This window comes from Trachemys scripta, chromosome 4 (assembly GCF_013100865.1).
Source record: "Trachemys scripta elegans isolate TJP31775 chromosome 4, CAS_Tse_1.0, whole genome shotgun sequence".
Taxonomy (NCBI): Eukaryota; Metazoa; Chordata; order Testudines; family Emydidae; genus Trachemys; species Trachemys scripta.
Genome location: NC_048301.1, coordinates 44,930,236 through 44,950,372, shown reverse-complemented (window position 1 = coordinate 44,950,372; position 20,137 = coordinate 44,930,236). Strand labels below are relative to the sequence as shown.

Genomic DNA, 20,137 nt, shown 5'->3' with positions numbered 1-20,137 from the left:
GCAGCTTTCAAGAGGCTGTGCTCCAAGAAATGCTGAATTGAAGGCATCTGACATCTCCTGGGACTATTGGCTAAATGGGGTTGCACTTTACCAGTTTTATGATTTGACAGTCCAGATGATTCTGCATTGTAGCCAAGCCATACTTTTAAGCTGCTGTGGCAATTCTGCATTCTTGGGCTGGTCACGGGCCCAGCTTGAAGCTAGTCACAAAGGGGTGTTCTGGCTGCCAGGACTAGTCAGAGTATAGAGATGTTCCTGCCGTGGACTTTTCCCCACAGCAATCCCCTACCCCACGTCAAATCCTGTGAGGGGAAGGTGATGTAGAGCTATTAAACCATCTTTGTATCACTCTGGGATTCCCCTCAGCTGGGGAAATTCTCCTGGGGCTAAATCGCCTTCATTTATGGGCCCTTTGTGCTTTCAGCATGGCATAGAAGAGGGGTAATAGAACAAAGAATTGGGCCCTCTATCTTTAACACATTTCCTAGCATTCCCAATGTATACATTTCTTCAAAGCTTGCAAAGCATATAGATAACATTCTGCATGTAGTATCATTAATATATTCTAATTAATCTCTAAACAATGGTGAATGTCTCAACAAAAGAGAGTGTCCAGTCTTTCACTAATGGTTACTAGTATCTTGCAACAGCAGCTGGTTCATTCAACAAATGACTTAGATCTCTTGCAAAATATTGGATTCTTTTTTGAGCCATGCTCTGCCTGGCAAGGTGAACTTAGCCTGTTTACCACACTGAACTCTAACAACTATTAGCTTTTACTTCGGTTGCTCTGGTGAGATTATCTCCTTTCCTTGTGCATGCTGTCATTATACTTCTAAGGTTATCCAGGTGGCAACACTGCTATCAACATTCTCACTACAAATCACTTGTATGAAGATTATTCACCCATATTTTTCCCTTCCTATTACTAAGAACTTGTTTTTTATGTTTAGGCCCGTACTTATCTTGTGTGTCCATTTGCACTTTCTGGGCATGAATGGTAGATTGCCTGGATATGGCCTATTTTCCTCGTAAGTGACTACATGTTTCACAGCTAAATCAACGGTCCCTTGCCGTGTGTGATAACTTTGCATGATATGAATAGGAAGTAACATGGGTGCAATTCTGTTTATTTTATTAGCAGGTAACTGAAGAGAGTCTTCTTCTCTTTTGTTTTCCAGTTCAGCAAAGTATTTAAGCACATGCTTTAAGGTTTACAACATTTAACTTTAAGCATGTGCTTAAGTGCTTTGTTGAACAGGGATGTATTTACTCATGAGCTTAAATGTTTTGCTAAATCCGGGTCTGTCTCTAGCGACATTACAGTACTGTATATACCTAGAATCCATGAGCTATGTGCCACACACTGTTCTGCATGCTACAGGATGCCATTATGAGTAGAACTAAGACACTCCAAGCTGCTCCAGTTTTTAAGTATGTCAGCAAATTGTTTAGACACTAAAGCAGCGTTGCAATAAAAAATGAGGAAAGGGGGCAAAAAGGAAATACACTATGACATCTTGGTGTTCCTTTAGGAGTCAATGCACCTTCCCATGACCAAGCTAAGAAAGCCTTCCAGCACAACTGACATTCTGGAATTATTTGCTACTCATCTTTAAGGAATGGGGGTGGAACTCAAACAATGTCCTTAGAGAAAGAACACTTTTGTCCAAGTGAATTACTTCAGTGTTTTCAAGATGCGATTTAATAAGAGCAGGTATAATGCTGTGAAATATTGGCAATCAGGCAGGATACAGAAATTGGCGGTTATGTAAACTAGAGTCCTTATTTAATCAAATCAGAGGTGGAGTGAGCTATATGCCATACAAGCATTTGTGTGCACTGATTCACTTACCGGGGAACTGCAAAGGGAAAGGAAAAATAGGTTTCACCGTTTTTTGCTTCTTTATGATTTATAAGAAAGAGTTGAAAAGTGTATTTTTAACCTTTTTTAATTTAGTAATCTCAGGAATGTCTAGTCTGGTCTTTCTTGGTTCTACTAGTAGCCTCACTGGGATTCTCAGAGATGCATCTTGTCATCTTTTTCAGTTGTTAACCGAAGGAAGGGAAGTTTTGAATCTTAACTATAGCGATCTTTCCCCCGCAAGTATTCCTCAGGCTTTTGAGTAACATAGGCATTGATAAAAAACAAACAAAAGTGAAGAGTTTTAAACAATCTGGATGTAACCTAATTTTTAACTCAATTAATCAGTTTTCACTTAGTGAGTAGCTGCGATGATAATCTTGCCAGTTCTCTACAGGACCATATTGCTTTCAAGGCTGAAAAGACCAGGATTTCTAATGTAAGAAACATTGAAAATATGAAATTTCATTTTCAGATAAATCATTTCTACTTTCTACATTCAACATAAATAAGCAAGAAAGAATTACAATCTCCTTTTTGCCTTTGCAGATTAGATCCAGGTTGATAATTGGCCAGATTGCCAGTGTCAAATGATGGTTTCTTGAGCGCACACATGCTTGTTTAAGAATGGTTGGCACTCTGCCCTCCTTAAACACTCTCCGCCAGCCAAGGATGTTGTATGTGCCTGCTAGCCTATACCAGCCAGGAAAGACACATGGCCAAAGCACAGGTTGTAAAATGAAGATTTGCCAGCACAAGAATGTTAACCCATGCAGAAAAGTCCTGGTCTTCATGCTGTGCAAATGAACAGCACAGCCTGAATCGCAGTGTTTTTCTTTAAAAAGCAATAAAATAAGAAATGTTGTTTTACCCAGGAAGTACTTGAATCAGCTCCTGGGAGAAAGCAGCCTGGATTAAGCCACTACATGGAATAAGACTTGAGCAGATGCTAGATCGTTATTACAAGAGGTAGCCATTTAAAAGGAGTCTCACTCTTCTCAGTGACAAATATTGGGTCAGATCGTGGCCCCGCATATGTGGTTGTGCAAGGATATAGTGTGGAGTAGGACACTGTCCTCCCCTAACACTTCCACTGCTGGGTGCAGCAGAAAGTCAGCAGGGGATGTTCATCTATTTCACCCCCAGCCCAGGTGCACAGGGAGTGGGCAGAGAAGGGTGAAGAATGACTGAGCCTTGGCTAGTGTAAGTAATTTGATACAGATATGGACCAGCTGTTCATTATGAAGGGAGGAATTGTATCTCAGAGAGGCATAATTCCCTGCTCTTGGGGTAGAGCAGCTACACATTGCCCCTTGCTCAGCACAAGTTGTTATAAGCACAATCTAGCTAGCCCACTGTGCTTTTAACCAGAGAGCCATCCGCTTACTACAACATATTACAGAGGTTAAAAACTTGCAGATATTTCTTTAGAAATATTTTGCAACCTCTTGAGAAATAAATAAAAAAATAGAACTCTATCTTGCCAAGATTATTTTGGATATGGTATTTTTACTTCCATGAAGACTCTTGTTTCTCAAAAACCCCTCTAGACCTAGAATATACACTGATACATCTGCTAGTAAAAACACACAAAGCATGGTTCCTTAAGTAAGATATTATCTCTATTTATTTATAGAATTATTTGGCACCCATTGGCCAAATGTCGTTATTTTTAGGGATATACAGTATTTAAACACAAAATTAATGGCCAACTACTTTGAAAGAATTATTGGCCTCACTACGGTTATATTGTGTTTCCAACAGCTTTCTTCTTTTGGATCAGTAGCTTCCAAAAGGCAGCTCACCAAATAGTTAAAAACAATACTATTGTTTAGCGGTAGATAATTGCCCTTCTGTTTATTGTGCATGAAGTTGTTAAGTAGTGGTATTCTATCCTTAAATTATCTCAGTAGTATTGCCACCAAACACCAATAAAAATAAATAGAGTTTTTTAAAAATAAAGTGGTTCCTTGCTTGCTTTATTTCAGGCATGTTCCATCCATGGTTAGAAGTCAGGCATGACAGTGGTCTAACCCAAAATTTTTGTCCTTGAGTTAGAAATCAGGCATGACCATGGTCTACCCTGAATGTGATCTTAATGTTTTATACCACTGACAAATCATTAACATCTGTTAATAACCCACCCATCTGCTCTGTTAAATTGTTTTTTTAAAAATCATATGTATGGCATGGATGTCTCCAACCCATGGCCCATCTAACCTTTCCCAGCTGCTAAATCCTCATTTTAAGTATTCCTTTAAAAAAATAGGATACATTTTAAAAACCACTCCCTGTTCCGTTGTCTCCAGCCTGCTATTCTATCTTCATCAACATCTGTTCATTTCCACTCCCCAATTCCCATTTTAAATACTTATTTTAAATATATATTTTTCTTGTTAATATAATCCCATGTCCTTTCCCAAACCCTACCCCTGTGCTTTCTAACTTCCTCTCATTCAAAACTATCCCCTATGGTTTCCTTTTAAATACTAATATTTTAAATAGAAGATTTACATGCAGAGAAGATTTTTTGGAAAGCCTGTTTATCTGATCAGCTCGCCTTCATATGGACTTGGGTGAAAGAAAATGGGCTCATGCTAATAGTCTACACATATCTGGAGGATGTCAACACAAAGGTGGGAGAAGAGTGATGTAGCATAGTAAAAGGGGAATAACTAGCAGTAATGGGATGAAATTATGTTATGGAAAGTTCAGCCCAAATATTAAGAAAAAGCTTTCTGGCAGAAATGTATTAGACTGTATAATAGTCTCCTGAGGGACATGGTGGGAGCTCTGTCATTTGGCACATTAAAAATTTGACTGGACAAAACACTAGTAGTTGTACAGTTGACAACAAACCTGTGCTAGCAGGTGGATGGACATGCCAATCTAATAAGCATCTCCCAGCTCTAGAATCTATGGGTCAAATTCAGAAATTATATATAAGGTGGTCTACATTGGATTCCATTACATTCAGGCTCCCTCAGACCTAATGACACCCACTCTGCCTAAAGGGGGCCTAAATTGGTTAATTTACACAACAGGGAGTTTGACAATGGTGTAAATTAAAGAAATTGACACTACTTCTACCTACACCTTCTTCCAGTTCCTTGGTGTGTAAGTTACACCAGTTTGGATCCCGGCCTACACAGGGATAGAGTGGGCGTCATCAGGTCTGAAGGAGTCTAAATGAGTCAAATGGGATATCATTTATACAACCCTTCACGTCACTTTTGAATTTGACTCTATGAATCCACCTAGCTGCTCAATCTCATCCCCTCTGATCAGACTCCCATTCCTCTCTTTTCCTCCATGATCACATTCTCAGTCATTGGACAAACCCTTGTATCAAATCTGCATTGTTGTGTGACTCAATACCATAATATAATATAATAATTAATGGAGATATCCCATTTCCTAGAGCTGGAAGGGACCTTGAAAGGTCATTGAGTTCAGCCCCCTGCCTTCACTAGCAGGACCAAGTACTGATTTTGCCCCAGATCCCCAAGTGGCCCTCTCAAGGATTGAACTCACAACCCTGGGTTTAGCAGGCCAGTGCTCAAACCACTGACTTATCCCTCCCCCCAAAGAATTACCAGCAAGAATTCATCTCTGTAAAGGTCATTAATGACACTGTCATCATATGTTAATTTGTTTAGAGCGAGAACTACTTATCTGGATCAAAGTGCTATACACAAATCAAATAAACAATCACAAATAAATAAAACACTGCTAACCAAATCTATTTTTTAAAAAAACTGAAAGGTAAATGGCTCAGGGGATTTGTAATGGGATATAGAGCTTGATCATAGCTAGTTCACTGGTTAAAACCTATCTCAGGTAGATAGTGATCAAAAACTGATATACCATCTGCCAGCTATTGTGTGTTCCACTTTAAATTAGTTTGGTAGTCTCAATATATTTCCTAGTGAAATGATGGTACTCTAGAACCCCCACTATAACTGGCATACCTGTTACAGTTGTAGTAGAGCGGCCAAGGACTAAACAGACTATAGAAACTGAACACCCTTCTGAACCCTAGAGGTGGTTTCCCATAAGAACGGCCATTTTGGGTCAGACCAATGGTCCATCTAGCCCACTATTCTGTGTTCTGACAGTGGCCAGTGCCAGATGCTTCAGAGGAAATGAACAGAACAGGGCAATTTTCGAGTGATCCATCCCCTGTAGTTCAGTCCCAGCTTCTGGCAGTTGGCGGTTTAGGGACACTCAGAGCAACTTCCCCTTCCGAATCAAGGAAGATACTTTGTACCAGTGCAAGTATGGGGTTGCCATGGGTTTACCAACCCAGGGATTTCCTGAGATCTGTCTGAACCTTGAGACACTACAGAAAGGAGTGTCCAAGTATCCGTATGGCTCCACACTTCATCCTTTCCCTTTCTTCCTTGGTAGCATCACTCCCAGATGATCCCTGCCTGCAGCTGCACCGAAACCTTCTTCAGAGATCGAACTGTATGGAGGTGGAGATATTCCTGTTACTTGTGGGCAGATTTCTAACTGGAAATGCAGCCATTCTCCACAGGAGCTCGTTTTGGAGAGCACCTGCTCTCTGGCTCCTTCTCTTTCCTGCATCTGCCCTCTCAGAGCCATATGAAGGGATTTTGTCATGTCTAGAACTCAGGATAGGGCTCTTCACTACCACCACAATGTTGGGAAATTTTTGTCACAGTCATATATGGGAGAGGATGCTATGTATGCTACATAATGAAAGGAAATATTTTCATGAAATTAAATTAAAAAAAAGAAAACCAGAATTTTTTGGACGTATACCAGGAGTACACAATGTGCAGTCCATGGTCATCCTCTCCTTGTAACTGCAACATGAGGACAGAGCTAATCAACTGCAGGTTTTTCCACTGCTAGTGAATGCAAACATCAAGCAATTTCCCCTTCTGTATCAAGGAAGATACCCACCAACGCAAGCAAAAGTGCCTGTGTGCTTTTTTATACATACATTTATATCTATCTATCTATCTATCTATATATATATATATTGCAGATTATAGAAGGGAAACCCTCAGGCTCCTGTCAAATTACTAATGCTGCCATTGTAATTGCCAAGAAATTTTTATACAAAAGGGGTACCCGATCTTTGCAAGTATTGGAATGATAAACATACAAAGAGCATTGTGCTATTGCATTAGAATGAAAGCAAAACATGCTTTAAAGAGAAGTGACATGCTACTTCAGCTGTATTGTCCATTCAGGGTGAAATGCGAGATAAAAAGTGCATAAACCTGTGGAGTAAATTCAATGTTTAAAATTTCCCCAGTGTCCATAATCTAAAGTCTCGCTAATGGTAAGCCAGGTAAGGAATTTTAAAAAATACTGATTTGTCTTGAAAAAGTGTCCTTTTAGCATGCTTTCAATCTGTTCCCGGATCATCTTCAGTGACGAGTACTTCAGATATGGGCCAAGTGTGCAAAAACCTGGCACTTGTGGTATTTTAAATAAAAGAAAAAGGGTGGCAGAGATAGACTGAAACAAATGCCCCAAATCCAAATATGGCCAGGTTTGATTCAGAGCACTAGATCTGGACCACTCCCTGTGGTTTTGGATTCAACCAGAGTCCAAAACTGCCGGGGGACTTCTCCACATCCAGGTCTGTGCTGGGGAGGAAATAAGTAAGAATAACTATCGCTGATGTCTTGCCCTTAGTCCCAGTGCCTGCTCAGGAATCCCTTTCTTCTTGCCACTGTGAAAGCCTTTTAATCTGCTTCCCTTCCTCCCAAAAAGTTCACTTCACCACCTGCTAATGCTTCTCTCTCCATTTCTCCCAAGGGGGTCCCTTCACTTGCTTCCTACCCTCAGGGCTTGTCTTCATTACCCGCCTGGATCGGCGTGTAGAAATCGATCTCTCAGGGATCGAATTATTGCATCTCGTCGGGACGCGACAATCGATCCCCGAATCGACGCGCGTACTCCACCAGCGCAGGTAGAGTAAGCGCCGTCGACGGGGGAGCCGCGGAGGTCAATTTGCCGCCATCCTCACAGCGGGGTAAGTCGGCTCGGATACGTCGAATTCAGTTACGCTATTCGCGTAGCTGAATTTGCGTATCTTAAATCAATTCCCCCCCCCACCAGTGTAGACCTAGCCTCAGTGGCTTCCCTTCCTGTCACTGCAAGGGGACTGGCCACCTGTATATTTCTAATATGCAGATATCTATTGAGGATTCTGGAGTTTTCATTTATTTTATGGTATTCCCCTGACAGTCCTAGAAATCTGGCAAGGACCCTTTAAAGGGGAAATGGAGATTATTGTTCTATTTTGAGCATGTCAGATGTGTGCAAGGGATATTTGGCAGATCTTTGCTGCAAGTCATAGGTGAATCAAGAAACTAAAACCAAAGGTGTTTTTTGTTTGGCCATTGTAATGGCAAAATACAACAATTGAGGATTTGCCAAACCCAAAGCAGAGTCTTGTGAGCCCATTATCTCTAAAAGGAAGTGATTATTTTGCTAGATTTATTTCAATTGTTCAGAAAAGCACCTATTATTGATAAAACCACACACTGAATAATAAAACTCCAAAACAAAACACTTCATTTGAGCATTGTCCACATAAGGACCCCCACCAATAAAATAAAAGTCTCCCCCAGCCATCCCAACTCACTCATCCCAACCTGTCAGGGAAGGCTTGGGAAAACAGGTCCAATAACATGCACTGATGGGCATAAAATCTAGGCTCTTTCAGACCAGGGGGAAGTAAATTCTAGAATCAAGACCCTGTGACAGGGTGCTATTAGCAGCACCCTAATGACTGACATTGCTGAAGGCAATTATACACTTTCTGTTGGGGGATTGTGAGCACCTGGTGACAATCACTGGGTTAACGTGGTCATTGGGGGAATATAAGGGGATGAAACAGGAAGCAACTGGTAGCACAAGAGGAACTCAGAGTGTGAGCCTGGGCTGGGGAACCCAGTGTGCGTTTGTAACTGTGAAACCATCTCAACTGGCCAGGGAGTGAGGTTCTCCAGATAGCGGGGGAGGTGCCCTGTGACAGGGCTCTTCACCAAAAATACCCTGGTTTAAAAAAGGCAACTGTAAAGCTCCTCTGTTTAATGACCACAAATGCCCCAGTATCACATGAACAGACGTGAACCCAGTATTTGTATAAACTATATACATGGTATGTCTTCGCATACAAACAGGAATCACTTTGCCCAGCACTGCAAAATGCAGCGTCTGTTTAACAGTGCATATCAATACTGTTCTTCAGTTCAGGCCAGGATTTAAATTGGAATAGCAAATCTAGTTGGAACTATTAGTCCATGTGCCCTTATTAATTCCTAACAGATTGTTTTCCTTCTTACAAAGCGCAATCACTGAGCTCTGGAGCACATCCACATCAAAATTATTGTTAACTTGAGATAAGTTCTTATTACATAAAACCTGGCATGAAGAATCTGTAAGGAAACATTCAAACTATTTAAATGCTGAATCCTGAATGCCAAAACCAGAAGATCAACTACAACATGCATGAGGATCCTGTGAGTGAGTATATCCAAGTTCACTGATAAATCAAGTAAGATACAAGTGAAAAGCCTTAAGGTCTGGCAGAAATAAGTTGATTAAGAACCTAATCAAAGCTGGTTGGTCAAATAACCTGAACTAAACCCAGGTCAACATGAACCAAGTAAATTATGATCATGTACTGATAGTAATATTGGGTAAGGAGAATTCACTCAGGTATGTTAGAAAGAAATGAAATCAGATGACTATTGTTATCAATCTTTTACTCTAAGCCAAGGCTTTTCAGAACAGGCTCCACTACTGCTCACTTGAATGAAAAAGACCAGAAATCAAAGAGGAATTAATGATATAAAAGGAAGGAGCTCTTGCAAAACAACAGATGGAATGAGATCAGAAACACATGTAGTAAGCTGAACTCTTCTAATATGAGCAAAAATGACAGAAATTGGATCAAGAGGCAGGGGGAGGAAATCACCAGTAGATAAGTTTCTGACTAGGGCTAGTAGGAAAGTTCATATCTGGACTTGGATCCTCTCTTAACTTTTCCAACGATCGGGGGTTTTGAATCCAAGGTGTTGGTTTAGCTTGTTACAAAGATATCAGTCAGCCATGAAATCTAAATCACAAAATGGATCAAAACTTTCCCAAAATTTGTGGGCTGGAGTTTCAGTCTCAGGTTTTTGATGCGGGCCTTTGTCTACTCTTGAGTATGTAAGAGACAGAATGGCATTTTCTCATTTACACTGAGATGACTGTAACACGGCACCCTCTCTCACTGTCCTCTGATGTCATAGAAACCCCTCAGTGGCAACTTTGTGTGAATTTATTTATATTCCCATCACCAACACCAGTTGCCTTGTGCAGCAAAGTATTTACAGTGATTCTTGTCCTTTAGCTCTTACCCACAGGGCCAGGGAAGAACAGAGGTCTCTCTTCCTCAAGATCTCAGAGCATACTGGGCTCAGCCAGCCCTGGTCCTCTCTCCTTACTTCTTCCCTGTGTCTTCTTTTCTACTCCGCAGTTGATGGCTAATTGGTTCCTCAGTTCTCCCAGACTGATCAGCTAATTAGCTGCACCTCCCCAATGAGCCTTCTCCAGGGGAGCTGTTTGGTGCCTAAGAGATCAGAGTGCTGGCTCACCTGTTAGCTTCCAGCCCTCTGTCACACACTTCCCCAGTTGTCGAACACTGAGGTTCCTTTTCCCTCATGCCCTCCCTTCTTTAGAGGAGGCACCAGGTGTCTGTTTCCCGCACTTCCCTCCAGGGGGGTCATCTCGTCTACACCCACAGAAGTCATATTTCATAGAGGAGGAACACCTCCATAATTCAGTTTCAGTCCCCTGGTCTTCATACCAGGGGCAATTCGAAGGTCTAATCTCCTCCCATTCACCCTTTTCATTTTGGGTCAGGGTGAATCCCTTCATCTCCCTTTTCTATGGTCTCTTGTTCTCCTAGTCCTACCAACATATCTCATAGTTCCTCCTCTCAAGGCTATAGTAGCAAACATTCTGTGGACAGCCCATCCTCCTCTATAGTTTTGGGCTTCCTTCCCCCCCTGCTCCCAATGCCTGCTTGGCCAGTTCTTCCCTTTTTCCATTTTCTCCTCAGGAACATTCATTTCCCTCTTTCACCCCCTGACTTGTATCTTGTTGTCTAGGGTTCTTCTGTTCCCCTACTTCGAGCCATTTCTTCATCTTCCTCGGTGGCTCAGTTCCCTTCTGCCATGGACACTAGATGCCTACTTTGTTCCTAAACAGGAAGGAGTTCCAGTTCATCCCTAATACCAACAGATGGGGCAACTTATCCACAACTCCAAGCTGTTTCTATCTCAACTTAACCTGGACCTCTAGGGATATCTTGGCTATTGGGTAGAGTCTTCTCTCCCCGTGGATGCACTCCAGACTCAGCCTTTCCCTGATAGGATCCAGTGTGACTTTACCACATCTTTCCTAGCCAATGAACACTTGGCCACTCTCAAGATGGTTGCCTTTTGTTTTAATAAATATGTTGGAGAAGGAAGTTCCCGCCTGAAATTATTCTGAATCTCAGGAAATGCTTATGATAATGGTTTGGATTTTTTGTGACAATATTTTGCAATACGTTTGCTGTATTTAATAATTTTCTATTATTGTACAATAATAATATGATTATTTATCCGTAGCAGGTTTTGGAGAAGGGACAAGATATAAAAATATGTTCTTGTAAACTATAAACAAGCAATGTGCTCAGTGGAGTTATTTCCTGCTAAATGTACATTTGAAAATAATTTTGTTTCATTCTGCATTAGGACACCAAAGAAGATCTCAAATCTGAGGAATTCATCTAAGTTACTATACATAGTGTGACAAAGTTCCTCCTCTATCTTGGTGGGTCCTGCGCTTATTGGCGGATTTTCTTGTCTCAGAGATTCACCATGTGGGTTGGGGAACAGCCCAGAGACCTTCCCCTCTGGGAGAACCCACAGTCCAGGTCAATTGGGAGGTTTGGGGGGAACCCGGGCCCACCCTCTACTCCGGGTTCCAGCCCAGGGCCCTGTGGACTGCAGCTGTCTATAGTGCCTCCTGTAACAGCTGCATGACAACTTCAACTCCCTGGGCTACTTCCCCATGGCCTCCTCCAAACACCTTCCTTATTCTCACCACAGGACCTTCCTCCTGGTGTCTAATAACGCTTGTGCTCCTCAGCCCTCCAGCAGCACTCACTCTCAGCTCCTTGCGCCTCTTGCTCCCAGCTCCTCACACTCGCACCACAAACTGAAGTGAGCTCCTTTTTAAAACCCAGGTGCCCTGATTAGCCTGCCTTAATTGATTCTAGCAGCTTCTTCTTAATTGGCTCCAGGTGTCCTAATTAGCCTGCCTACCTTAACTGGTTCTAGCAGGTTCCTGATTACTCTAGTGCAGCCCTTGCTCTGATCACTCAGGGAACAGAAAACTACTCATCCAGTGACCAGTATATTTGCCCTCTATCAGACTCCTGTACCCCACTGGTCTGGGTCTGTCACAATAGAAAGAAACAGAAAGTTCTCTCTCTCTCTTTGTTATTTTAGCCCAGTGCATTCCACTTCCTCTTCCAAAGGAAATGATATACCCAGTTGGAAGACTATTGCTGTACTTTCCAACAAAAGAAGGCCTAAACAGCCCATGGTGCATTTGTTAATCTCACAGCAAATCTTTTGTTACCTTTTTTTTTCTTAATTGGATTATCCTTATGGAAGATAAAGCAGTCAGTAGAATAAATAAAGTATTGGATCCCTATAGTCTCTCTGATGGCTACAACAAACTTTCATTAACGTTGATAAAAGTTACTTGTATCCTGTGGGTGGGTGGGGAGTGAGGATTCCAGTTCCTAAGAACTTCTAGATAGTGATCCTGTCAAAATACAGAAGGTCAGGTTTTTTTTAACTAAAAAACCTTGATGATCTCACTTTAATGGAAGACTGGTGAACTGACGGGTATCCTAATCTGAATGAATAATCACTTTTGCTTCTCCTTCTGCTTAGCCTTGATTGAAGGGAGGTATACTTTTCACTCATCAGAGTTACCAACAGGTGGCACAGAAATGATTTTGTAATGCTCATTATTTTTGAACTAAATATAGTAAAGTGTTTTTCCAACTAGAAAGCTGTAGTTTGTGCCAGATTGGTATATGTGTTAGTTCAAACAAATGTACCAATATCATAACTTCACAATGTTTTATTTTTGGGAAAATGAACACTTGTGCAACAACTGACAGAAACTGTTTGAGGGATAATTAAGCTAGTTATGGGAATTTTGGGGAGACAAAAGGAAACCTGCTAATGGAAAATTGTTTGGGGGGGATGAGGATTTGGGCCAAATATATAAAGTTGGGCCAAGCTGTAACTGGAGGTCCAAACTTACCAGTGTTTGAGTAGCTTTATGTCCAGTGTTAGAGTTTTGGCTCATCTTCACAAACAGGTTTGAAAGGGTAAAATACCTGCACAAATGTTTCACTTTCCCCACTCCAGATCTTCTAATGGAATCCTGTCAGCATAAAGCTGACGTGTAAAAAGTGGTGAATTAGGCCCAATAACGTCCAACTACGGGGCACCACCATGAAATTTCATCATTCTCAGACATACCATCTTAAAGAAATGGTACATCCAAAAACAACATTGCAACATTAGAAGACACAGAGTTTGTGACTAGAGCTGGGTAAACAATGCAAAATAAATAAATAAAAATTAAAAATTATGTTAATATTTGCTTGGATTTATAAGTGAATTCAATTCACATTCCCTATGCTTGCTCTCTTTTTGTTCACACCCTCAAATATTTGTGCAGTTGAGTTTTACTGGCATCAGTGTTCCTGGAAAGCAAATTTCAAAGTTGCAAGTGAAAGTATTCACAGAAATTGTGAACTTTTGATTAGGGTGCAAGTATTTGCTTTGGATATGGTTGTGTATCATCCTATCAGGGAATGGAAACCATACCTTGTTCCTTATCAGAGCAATCATAACTGTATGACCCAAGATGTTTGCCCAGAGATTAGCAGATTGGCCTAACAGTTGGTTAAAGCCTAATATGCAGAGTGTGGATGAAATTATGGACTCCAGAATTCTGGAGCAATTTCTACAAGGCCTTCCTGAGAATGCAAGTGTCTGGGTTGGTTAGGAGGCTTCAATTCAAAACCCTGGAGGCGAATGTCAAACTCACAGAGGAGTTTGAGGAAACAGATTTTCCCTGACAGGTACATTGTCCATTTAATAAACCTGAACTAGAAAAGAAGTTCAGGTTTATTAACCTGGGATGAAGCCTCACCTTTCAACTGGCAATGCTAGCACTTTACTATGGTCAGTTTCACAAATAGTTGGCACTAGTAATGTCTACATTTGTTACGTTATGAATTCAGATGTCAAGCTCCAATAGCCAGAAATCCAATACCACAGATTTTTTTTCTTCTAAATGAACAATACGATAGAACAGAAATTTTAGGACAATTTTTTTTAAAATTGGTCACCACGTGTACTCACAAAAACACAAATTTGTATGGCTACTGCAGGAAAATGGGGGCAAAGTATAGTTGGTGTGAAATAACCCAATTTTCATGTGCTAATTTGGGGAACATCCTTTTGTACTAACTTTTGAAAGCATAACCCATTGCAGCAGATCTCAAAAATATTTCTAAGGCAATATGGTACTTTAGTTTCAAATAAAAACATTACTTGAGATGATGAATACAGTAAGCAAATTTAAATGTTCAACTTTTATTTAATAGGATCTCCTTTTGCTATTATTTGAAGACAGTATTTCATAAAAAGTATTTAACACCTTCAGATGACCTCTAACCAGAAATGCATCATGCTATTCAAATTCTGTCTATTAAGTGCTGTAAAAAACAGTAAGTAAACATAAATGCCATTAAAGGGAAAAGTTATCTTACTTGGACAAGTTCTAGCATTAAATTTTCTGACAGCTCCCAATTTGGACATTTTCCAGTGTCAATAAAACTTGTTCAAGCAGAACCTTACCTGGTTTTCACTACATCAAGCGGGTGCATGAGGCAAATTTCTACAAGACCTGTAAGATGATAAAGAAGAGAGGCCCAATCAACATTTGTAAAAACAGCAGTCTTTTTTGCACTGACCTCAATGGTTTTCTAAGGCCTGGTCTACACTAGGAGGTTATGTCGAATTTAGCAGCATTAACTCGAATTAATCCTGCACCCGTCCACACAACGAAGCTATTTATTTCGACATAGAGGTCTCTTTAAATCGATTTCTGTACTCCTCCCCGACGAGGGGAGTAGCACAAAATTCGACATGGCCATGTCGAATTAGGGTAGGTGTGGATGTAATTCAACGCTAATAGCTCCAGGAGCTATCCCACAGTGCACCACTCTAGACAGCAGTCTGAGCTCGGATGCTCTGACCAGCCACACAGGAAAAGCCCTGGGAAAATTTGAATTCCTTTTCCTGTCTGGCCAGTTTGAATCTCATTTCCTGTTTGGACATCGTGGCGAGCTCAGCAGCACTGGCAAGGTTGCAGAGCTCTCCAGCAGAGGTGACCATGCAATCGCAGAATAGAAAGAGGGCCCCAGCATGGACTGCTCAGGAAGTCTTGGATCTGATCGCTGTGTGGGGCGATAAGTCCGTGCTTTCAGAGCTGCGATCGAAAAAATGGAATGCGAAGATCTACGAGAAGATCTCCAAAGCCATGACAGAGAAAGGATACAGCCGGGATGCAACGCAGTGCCGCGTGAAAATTAAGGAGCTGAGACAAGGGTACCAGAAGACCAAAGAGTCAAACGGATGCTCCGGATCCCAGCCCCAGACATGCCGTTTCTACGAGGCACTGCATTCCATTCTAGGTGTGGCCGCCACCACTACCCCACCACTGTCCGTGGACTCTGACGATGGGGTATTGTCGATAGCCACTTCCTCGGAGATGTTCGTGGACGGGGAAGATAAGGAAGGAGATGAGGAGGACGAGGCAGTCGACAGCGCTTTCAACACTGATTTCCCCGACAGCCAGGATCTCTTCATCACCCGCATGGAGATCCCCTACCAACCCTCCCAAGGCGGTAACCCAGACCGTGAATCAGAGGAAACATCAGTAGGTAAGTGTTTTAAACATTTATTTTGAACAGAATAGGAATGGTATCTTAACAATGGGTTTTTCATAATTAGTTTGCCCTAGGCGCTTTAGTTTCTAGTCCTTGCCAGTGCAGCTCCTGGAAAATTCTGTCAATATGTCCAGGGATAGAGCAGAAAACCTCCTGGGACATCTCCACGAAGGTCTCCTGGAGGTATTGTGAAAGCCTTTGCATCAGGTTCCCGGGAAGAGCGGCCTTATTGCGTCCTCCATGGTAGGAAACTTTTCCGTGCCAGGCTAGCAGCAAGTACTCCGGGATCATTGCCTTGCAAAGCATGGCGGCATACGGCCCTGGTGCTTGCTGGCATTCACGCAGCATGCGGTCTTTCTCTGTCTCCGAAATCCTCATCAGAGTGATATACTCATGGTGACCTGCTTTGAATTAGGGGAATGTTAGTATTGGGACTGATTGCCTGTTCCTTTACATAACTGTAACCGCCGGTTTACAGCCACGTGGTGGAGGCGGGACAGGGGCAGCATACAGGGATCTTTCCCGGGGACAGCCGTGAGTGGGGTGGGACAGGGGCAGAATTCATGCTGGTCGGATTGCCGGCAGCAGGAACTGGCCAACGCTAGGAGCATTGCTTGGAACGTGAAAGGAGGGCACTGCTATAAATTAAGCTTTAAGCAGCCAAAAGTCTACAGCTTACCATGTCCATCTGCTAGCCGAATTCCGTTGTCCGGCCCTGCTTGTGTGATCTGTACAGCAAGACCCCAGGCACTCAATGGGAAGGCCGAAAATTCGACCTTGTACTGAGTGTGCATGTGATAGGTGCTGTGCATGGTCTTGTTCACAGAGAAAGACTATATTCATTGTTCGCAAAACTGTATCTTTCTGAGGAATTCACTCCCTTTTTCCCATCCCACAGCTGCGAGTGTCTCCCGAGCTACCCCGGCATCCCCCTCCCAGAGGCTGGTGCAGATCAGGCGACGAAAGAGAAGGACACGGGACGAGAAGTTCCCAGAACTTATGGGCTGCTCCCGAGCCAAGGCGGCACAGCAGACCCAATGGAGGGAGAACATGTCGCAATACCAGCGATCACACAGCGAACGGGAGGACAGGTGGCAGCAGGAAGACCAGCAGGCGACTCAAACGCTGCTTGGACTAATGAGGGAGCAAACGGACACTCTCCGGCGCCTTGTAGATGTTCTCCAAGACCGGAGGCAGGAGACAGAGCCCCGCTGCATTCTCTCTCTAACCGCCCTCCCTCGCCACAAAGTCCCATCCCCCCCTCACCCAAAGTCCCAAGAAGGAGGGGCGGCAGAGGCCGTGAAAACAGTCATTCCACCCCTGCAGACTGCTCAAGTAACAGAAGGCTCTCATTCCCAAAGATTTGATAAGTCCTTTCCTTCACTCCAAAAGAACCTCACCCAAGCCCCCATCCCAGTTTCATCCCCTAACTGTGTAGTTGTTAATAAAAAATACGTTTCTGTTAATTACTGTTTCCATCATGTTCTTTTAGAGGAGAGTGTGTTTGAGAGCAATAGCTCAACGATTGCTTTGGCTACTTGCATCACAGCAACCCCCATGGTAGATTTGCCCACTCCAAAGTGATTTGCGACTGACCGGTAGCTGTCTGGCGTTGCAAGCTTCCAGAGGACTATGGCCACTCGCTTCTGGACAGTCAGGGCTGCTCGCATCTGGGTGTCCTTGCGCTTCAGGGCAGGGGACAGCAACTCACAAAGTTCCAGGAAAGTTCCCTTACGCATCCGAAAGTTTCGCAGCCACTGTGATTCATCCCAGACCTGCAGCACTATGCGGTTCCACCAGTCCGTGCCTGTTTCCCGAGCCCAGAATCGCCATTCTACACCATCAACATGACCCATTGCCACCATGATGTCCACGGTGCGGGGTCCCGTGCTTTGCGAGAGGTCTGTGCCCCTCTCAGACTTAATGTCCTCACCGCGCTGCAGTAGCCTCCTCGCCCGATTTCTCAGCATCTGCCTCTGAAAAAGGTGGATGATAAGGTGCGAGGTGTTGACAACGGCCATAACTGCAGTGATGATCGCAGCGGGCTCCATGCTCGCAGTGCTGTGGCGTCCGCACTGTCAATCACCAGAAGAGCGCGCGAACTGATTGCCCGCCGGCGCTTTCACGGCTGGAGGGCGGGAGTGACAGTTGAATGACGACAGTTACCCAAAACCACCCTCGACACATTTTTTGCCCCAGCAGGCATTGGCGGCTCGACCCAGAATTCCAACGGGCAGCGGGGACTGCAGGAACTGTGGGATAGCTGCCCACAGTGCACCGCTTCCAATGTTGATGCTTGCCCCGTTAGTGTGGACTCACAAAGTCGAATTACTGTCCTTAGTGTGGATACACACGTTCGACTTTGTAATATCGGTTCCACAAATTTGCTTTAAGTAAAATCGAACTACTCTCGTAGTGTAGACATACCCTAAGTGTGAACGTTAAAATAGAAAGCTTAGTACAATGAAGGAAACTGAGCTAAAAGCTGAGGGCAAAGTACAAAAACATATTACATAGTAAAGGTGCTCTTCTGAAATATATTCCACACAGATTTAAAAAAAAATATTTATGGAAAAGTAAGCTCTTTCCTCTCAAACAACTAAATAGATTAACTTTCAATGACCACTCAATAACAAGAAGACATACATAAATATAGGGGCTGAGTATTACTATTAGTATTAAAAACTCAATGTACTGAACCATTATTCCCAAGAACTATACTTATTCTTTGGTAACAGTTTTGATTATTTTTTTAAATCGACTATTACCAGTTTCATCATTTGTAAAAGTGAGGGGTTTTTTTCTGTACCATTTTGGCCAATATAATGCAACACTTAGATCAGAGGGCAGACCAAAGATGTTGTTAGCAGTCACCGTAGACACATTTTGAGGTGGTAAGTTTTGGTGATGAGCTATTCACGATAACAGTGGGAAAGTGGGGGTTACAAACTATATGCTCCATTTAATTCCTGTTGCTCACCATTCTATAACTGGGACACCTGAAAAAACCCACTGGCATCATGGACAAATAGAATTCAATGAATTCTCATTTTTCTTGGAAGGAAAATTAATTTCCTCTAAAGGAAAATATAAAGCTTAAGTAGAGAAGAAGATAGTCCCAGAGCATCACAGGCACGTGTAGTCATTCCCAGTGCAGATGCAATTACTGACCCTTGAAGTAAGAGCACTTCTCTTATCTACAAGTTGTTATACACTCTACTCTTCTAGCACACATCAGAGCTCCTTGACATCTTCTTGCCATTTTCTACATTCACCTGCTTCATGTCCATCCATATGCCTCCCATTCCAAACACCAACATACACCTCTACCCCAATATAACGCTGTCTTCGGGAGCCAAAAAATCTTACCACATTATAGGTGAAACTGCGTTATATCGAACTTGCATTGATCTGCTGGAGTGCACAGTCGTCGTCCCCGTCCCCCCGTCCCCCCCCGTAGCACTGCTTTACCACGTTATATCTGAATTCATGTTATATTGGGTCGCATTATATAGGGGTAGAGGTGTACCAGAAACAACTGTACTGATCAGTCCACAACAAAAGTGCATTGCTGGGATTTGAAACAGATTTGTGTAGAAGGTTGATACCAAGCCACTACGTTCTCTTTAAAAGCTCTTTTAAAATATGAAAAAATGGAAGGGTAAAAGTGTGTGCTCACATGCATGATATGAGGTGATTACATGTTTTTGGGAACTATGGTGTCCTGTCTTATTGAGTATCTTTTTGATGGCTTCCACAGTTTCCCCGTGTTTGGCCAAAAATAACTAGTTTATATGTTTTAAAGTTTTAAAAAAATCAGATAAAGAAAGGATTTTCAGGACTATTCATTTTTAACATGATTTGAATTTCTCTGCTTCATCTATTTGCTATTTTAGTGACAAGCAACTTGCAATCAACCTGTAATGCTGTATGCAACGTATAGCAGGAAGCTGAATGTAAAACCACCAGTGTAAGGCTGTAGCTGAAAAGTCAAGCATACAAGCGTCAGAAAATTCAAATGTTAAGCTTTCTACAGGAGCCTTTATTCTGTTACACTATTCATGCAGTTCAGACTGTGCATACATTTAACAAATAGCCTGTGAATATATTCTTCTTTACCAAGGAAATCCAAAATTAAAAATACTGAGTTGAAATGGGAGTTTTGCTGTTGACTTAAATGGAGCCATGATTCCAATCAC

General features: G+C 42.4%; 1 protein-coding gene across 6 annotated transcripts in view; it reads right to left on the bottom strand.

Annotated features, from left to right (window-relative positions):
• SLC25A21 (solute carrier family 25 member 21) overlaps nucleotides 1-20,137 on the bottom strand; it is a 369,071-nt gene that overhangs the window by 125,181 nt on the left and 223,753 nt on the right. For all 6 annotated transcript variants that reach the window (XM_034768604.1, XM_034768602.1, XM_034768600.1 and 3 more), the window contains exon 2: nucleotides 14,845-14,893. In XM_034768604.1, the coding sequence (XP_034624495.1) occupies nucleotides 14,845-14,893 (49 nt within the window). The remainder of the gene's footprint in view (nucleotides 1-14,844; nucleotides 14,894-20,137) is intronic.